General features: G+C 58.2%; 1 protein-coding gene across 1 annotated transcript in view; it reads left to right on the top strand.

The window, feature by feature from the left end:
* Positions 1–522: 522 nt before the first annotated feature.
* FUBP3 (far upstream element binding protein 3) overlaps positions 523–5,780 on the top strand; it is a 41,739-nt gene continuing 36,481 nt past the window's right edge. The window contains exon 1 of the mRNA XM_026049575.1: positions 523–564. Coding sequence (XP_025905360.1) covers positions 523–564 — 42 coding nt within the window. The remainder of the gene's footprint in view (positions 565–5,780) is intronic.

Below are 5,780 nucleotides of genomic sequence, written 5' to 3'. Positions count from 1 at the left end.
CCCAGCACCCGCCAGGATCAGTCCCTCCGTTGCTGCCCCTGGATGCGCAGGGATGTGGGATAGATCCTTGCCCATCCCAGGTGCCCGTGTCCCCAGCAGGGCTCAGGCCACTGCTTGCGTTTGAGCTCAATGATCTTGAAGGTCTCTTCCAACCATGAGGATTCTCTGGTTGTGGGAAGGCAGGACACATCCAGGCACACGAGCACATGGAGCAGGTAGAGCTGTTGGGGTCTTCTTGCCATAATCAAGCTGCTGCTAACGCTGTCCTTGCCCGTAAACCAGTCCCACCAGCTGCTGGGGATGCTGACACCAAGCAGGGAGGGCAGGAAAGCGCTGGGAGCACTCCGGGCATGGTGGCTTTTTGCTCGGAGTATTTTGTCATGGTGGTGGCTCCGGGTTCTGGAGGCCAGGGAGGGACCATGTGTGGCTGGATTCCCCACGGATGCACAAGAAAGTTCCCTTATCCACTGGAAAGTGGCTGGTGGGTCTCCACACCTGGGAATCAGGGGGCAGCCAGCGGCAATGGAGATGCAGGAGGCTGTTGGAGAGGCAGGTGAGGTTGACGTGAGAGATGGTTGGTGGCCTGGGTTAGGGTCCATGCTGGAAATGGGACCGTTCCAGGTTCAGTGGGGCCTAAACCTGGACCTAACAGAGGAACATCCCCAAAAAAACACAGCTAAAAATACAGGTGTTCTCAGGGAATGGTGCTCATAGGAGTCCATGCAAGCCCTGGTTGTCTGTGTGCTGTCCCCTGCGGCTGTAGGCACTGGGGTAGGTGAACAGCCGCCGCAACAGCCGCCGCAGGTAGCTCTGCCCCCGAGCAGCCTTTCCCTGCACCTGGGGACAAGAAGGGGTTAAGCAGAGCCGGCAGCAAGCAGAGGATTACAGGTTTGTCGCCGGACTGTCCCATCTGTCACGAGCACAAAGACGAGCCCTGTCTCCGAGCCCACTACATTAGGACTCCATTAGGAGGGACTGGCGGTGGGAAATGGCAGCTGTCAGGGCACTATCATTTCTCCGGTAATTCCTCGGGCTCGCGTCTCAGCCGCGCTTCAACAGCAGCTCTGCCTACGGGGCCAGTTTGGGGGTTTTCTTCCTCCCGCTGCTCGGGTGCTCGCTTCGAAGCCGCGATGCCTCCTGCAAGGAGGAGGGCTGCTGGTTTGGAGCTGCCCGGCGGTGGCACCGCTCCGTCCTCGTGCGCTGCTGGTTACGTGGAGTGGTGCTGGTCCATAGATGCTCTACGGGCTGCCCAGGAGCAAGCAGGCTCGCGCTCAGCCTCAGCAAGACCAGCGCGCTCGGGCTGCTCTGCTCTGCGGTGACTGAACCTGCCCAGTCCTTGGGCTCTTGCAGGTTGAGCCCAGGTTGGGCTCCGTGGCCGGTGAGGAGCAGCTTTGGGCTCCTTGGCCAGTGATGAGCAGCTTTGGGGCACGGTGACTGCTCAGGGTCTTTGGGTCCCTCATGTTGCTGTCTCATCTGACCTAGGAATAAAACCAAGGCCCACGAGGTTTTATTCCCGCCTAGGAATAAAACCAAGGCCCAACAAGACCTAGAAAATGTGGCGAGATCTTTAAAACCTGCTTGGATGCAGCCCTGTGCCCCATGCTCTAGGTGACCCTGCGTGTGCAGGGGGTTGCACTGGATGACCTCTGAGGTCCCTTCCAACCTTAAGCATTCCATGATCGTATGAAACCCTGCTGCCCTGCACGGAGGGATGTGCAGGATGCTTGGGACGCATCCTGGCACATCCAGGACCTCTCGCTCTAACCCCATAGAGCCTCAACCCATACGTGGCGCGGTCCCATGCCGCGCATCCCTGGGGACACTCCAGGCTTCCCGCTCCCCGCCGTGCTCCCCACGGAGCCTCCCGTGCCAGCGGGCGATCCAAACACTCCCGCGGGTAAGTGCGCTGCAGCGGTGCTCGGAATAAATAACTAATTTCTCCCTACATGATCTCAAGGAGCAGGAGAGGCGGGAATAGCAGGGCCCGGTGTCGGGCTGCCTGGACCTCCCGGTGCGGTAATTCCGAGGATGACAAACATAAGCCAAAGGAAAATGCCGAGAAATGGGCACTTCCCGCAGCCCCGAGCAAAGGAGCTATTGCAGGGTTTGGAAATAACGAAGGCAAAAAGAGGGAGAGGGGGGAATTTTCTCATTGAGAGCGAGTGAAGTGCCAAACAAGCTGCTATTACGGGGCCTTTGAGAGGCGCGGGGAGGGGGCGGCGGAGGGGAGAGAGGGCGCGAGGAAGGGAGAAGGAGGGGAAAAAGGAAGGGGAAAGGGGTGAGGGAAGGACGGGAAGAAGAGGGGGAAGCGAGCGGGAAGGCGCGGGGTGACGCGTGGCGTGGGACGGGGACAGGGCTCCGGTGCCAGCTCCTCGCCCGCTGCCCCAGGGCATCCTGCAGCTCCCCGTCCATCCCGCTCCACGGCCACCTTCCAGCCTCCCCACCCCACCTACCGCCACCGCAAGGGAGGGGAAAAAAAAAAGAAAAAAGAAGACGACAGAAAGGAGGAAAACAAAATATCTACCGTTGTCGAGACAAGGCGAGAAAAATAGAGGCAAACATCCATAATTTTCTCTGTGGGGCTTTGCAGTAATTGAGCCATTTGGATAAAAATAAAGGCAGCAGGCCCTTTAGGTAAGAGGAGCTTTCGCAATCCAAGAAGCCGGAATTATGCGCCTTGGATCACTTGAGACCCCCCACCCCGCCGCCCCCCTCCGCCTCCCCGTACGACACCAAACCACTTTCCCTTTTCTTCCTCTTTTTTTTTCTTTTTTTTTTTTCCCTTTCATTTTTTCCCCTTTTTTTGAGCGCCCTGTCAAGCGCCATCCGACGGGAGGGGAATTTCAGCTGTCACAACTAATTCCAGAGCGCGGGCGCGAAGGTGCGCGCGTCTCGGCGGCACGATGCAGCCCTACAATCGCTCCTCTCCCTGTTTTTTTTTTCCCATTCCTTCCCTCAAAAAGCAAGATTTACATCGGGAATTTGTTTCTGGAGGTGTTTAAGGCTGGAGATTTCCTCCTTTTCAGCTGGTGGCTCCTTGCTGCCTTTCTCCTCACCACGGCCGAGTCCTTCCCAACCACAGCAAGTCCTGGCTTTTGAGGAGCCCTCCACCACGCCGCGGTATTTGGGGTATAAATCACCTTCTTTTCCTGCACGACGGCTCAGCCTGAGCAGCCCACATCTCGCACAGAAGATGAGCCCAGGCAGCACGTGCAGGTCTACCTGGTGGTCAAGGTTGCCAAAATGCAGCTCTCCAAGCCAACAAGGCAGCCCCAAGAGCTGCAATGAGCCTGGCAAAATTAAGGGTATTTTTTTAATTGCACCTTTGCACTGGTTTCCTTTTAGGTTTCCTATTTCTCAAGCCCTTTTTCAGCCACCTTAAGGGCTGAAGAAGTTGTGGTTGCCTTGACCGTGGCCTAAAGGCAGTGGCGATGCCAAGGTGACCCAGACATATGTGTTTTAAAATCCTTCTTCCCCATCAGGCCATGTTCCTGCTGCTAGAATAAACAGTAATTTCATCTGGAAAGCGGTCTAAGCTTCTGAAAGGAGATTTTGGTAACTGGTAGGTCCTCTGGTATGAGAGGACGTGACAGCCGGGAGACGGCGCATCCCTCCATAATAAAGCATTCCTTCCAGGAAGGCTCCTGGAAGTTCACCAAAGGATTTCATCAGGCTCAGCAATTCCTTCCTACCAATGTAGGAGTAAGTGATATGCATAAAACTGGAGACAACCATAAGCAGCAAAGAAACCAACAGGACTCGAATAAATCATAGTTTGGATCTGGAATTGCATATTTTGCCCTGGCAGCTTTGGGACATCGGGTCTTGCTCTCGTGAAACGCGTGCTCTTCCAGGCTGCAGTAGCAATATAGGAAACCAGACTGGCCTTTTCCTTTGGCTTTCATGCAAGAGGCACCTCAGGCCTGACACAGCCCCACGGGGGCTGCGTTAGACGAACAGGCAGGTAAAACACGTCGCGAGTTCCTGCGTTCGGGGCTGCAGGCAAACACGAGCTGCTCTTTCGGGCTCACCTCGCAAACGCCGCCAAAAATAGCGAGTTTGCTGCGGGCGGTAATTTAGGAGATACCATCTCTCCCCTCTTCTGCATCTGCACCTGGGTGGGGGTGTTTCAGGTCAAGGCCTCCGTGGCTCCAAGCTGGGGGTGCCGATCAACGAGATGGTCACAGATGCGGCCTCCTGGTGCATTTGATGCTGGACGGACCCTCTCGGTTTTGCTCTGTCTCCAGGTCCCTCGTGCTCCTTGGAGACCCGGGGCCTTTTTTCCACCCTTATCGCAGGCGGAGAGGCTGTTTCCCTATGGATGCAGGGTATGGGAAGACTCCGTCCCGCAACAGGCTCCGTGGCCTGATAGGACGTGTGCCCACGGAGCAGACCGCGGGATACGAGGACACCAGCTCCTCTGCAAGCGGAGCCGCCAGCGCCTCCGCAAGCGCTAGCGCGGCCATCCCAAGGGATGCAAAAATTATCCTCCGGGATTATTACAAACTATCCCTGGATCCCTCTGGGAATCCAGCGATCCCGGACACGATCCGGGCCGCACAAAGTGCACATCAGATGCACGGCGGTGCCCCGACCTAGGCACCTTCTTTGCATGTTCTTTGCATGAATCCCTGACTAACTGGTCCTTGCATCATCCCCAGGCTCCCCCACTCGCGCCTTGCCGGGGAGGGCTCTGTGACTAAGGAATGAATCAGGTCTTGGGGATTTGGCCCAGAGGATGTGGGTGGTGTGGAAACCTCTCGCGGAGCTCCGATTGCTCTTGGACGAGGATGTTTTATTTAATAAAAACGGCGCTGTTCCCTGGGACTGTGTCACTCCCAAGGCGTAAAATGGCACAAAAACTGCGCGTTTGAGCATACAGCAAAATTCCTCTGTGGACCTAAGGGTTAACAGCCTGATCCTGCCTGGATTGGGGCTGACAAAGCCCCCCTGTTCATGGGAACCTCACACGGCTCCGCTTCGGGATCACGGAATCATCAAGTTTGGGAAAGACTCCTCAAATGAGCGCACGACCCAAATGAACTGGCACTAACGCCCGCGTGGTGGTTGTGGGGCAGGGTTTGCACGGCTGGTGCGGAGCTGGGCTGCGATGGGGGAGCTGCCGCGGGCACCGGCGGCGGCCGGGACCCCCCGACACCCTGTGCGTGGGGCTGGCGTGGCGGGGGGCTCCCCATAGGGCTTGCTGGCCCCCCGTGGATCAAGAGCCCCCCACGCAACAGGCCTTATCCCCCATGGGGAGGAGGGCTCCCTATGGCGAGGTCAAGCCTGCCCCATGGGGTTCTCCCTGCCAAGGGACCCCCATAGCGAGGTCCTGCCCCCCATGGGGCTCCCCCCAGCCCCTGCAATGGGGCACCCCTCACATTGAGCTACTCATAGTGAGGTCCTGACCCCCACCACGATGCTCCCGCCATGGGGCTCCCTCCAAGCCGGATTCCCCATAGCGAGGTCCTGCCCTCTACATGGATCTCCCCCTCCATGGGGCTCCCCACAGGCAGGTCCTGTCTCCCACGGGGCTCCCCCCAGCCCCTGCAATGGGGCTCCCCCCACGGGGCTCCCATAGGCAGGTCCTGACCCCCATGGGACTCCCCCCAGCCCGTGCAATGGGGTCCCCCCCATAGGGCTCCCCATAGGCAGGTCCTGCCACCCCATGCCCCCCGCCATAGTGCTCCCCATAGGGAGACGCAGCCCCCCATGGGGGTCCCCCCACCCTCGCAATGGGGCTCCCTCCATGGGGCTCCCCATAGGGAGACGCAGCCCCC

The sequence above is a fragment of the Nothoprocta perdicaria genome, unplaced genomic scaffold, assembly GCF_003342845.1.
Source record: "Nothoprocta perdicaria isolate Ctin4 unplaced genomic scaffold, notPer1 scaffold_6, whole genome shotgun sequence".
Classification (NCBI taxonomy): domain Eukaryota; kingdom Metazoa; phylum Chordata; class Aves; order Tinamiformes; family Tinamidae; genus Nothoprocta; species Nothoprocta perdicaria.
The sequence above is the reverse complement of the archived record's forward strand: the minus strand, read 5'-3'. Positions and strand labels throughout refer to the sequence as shown.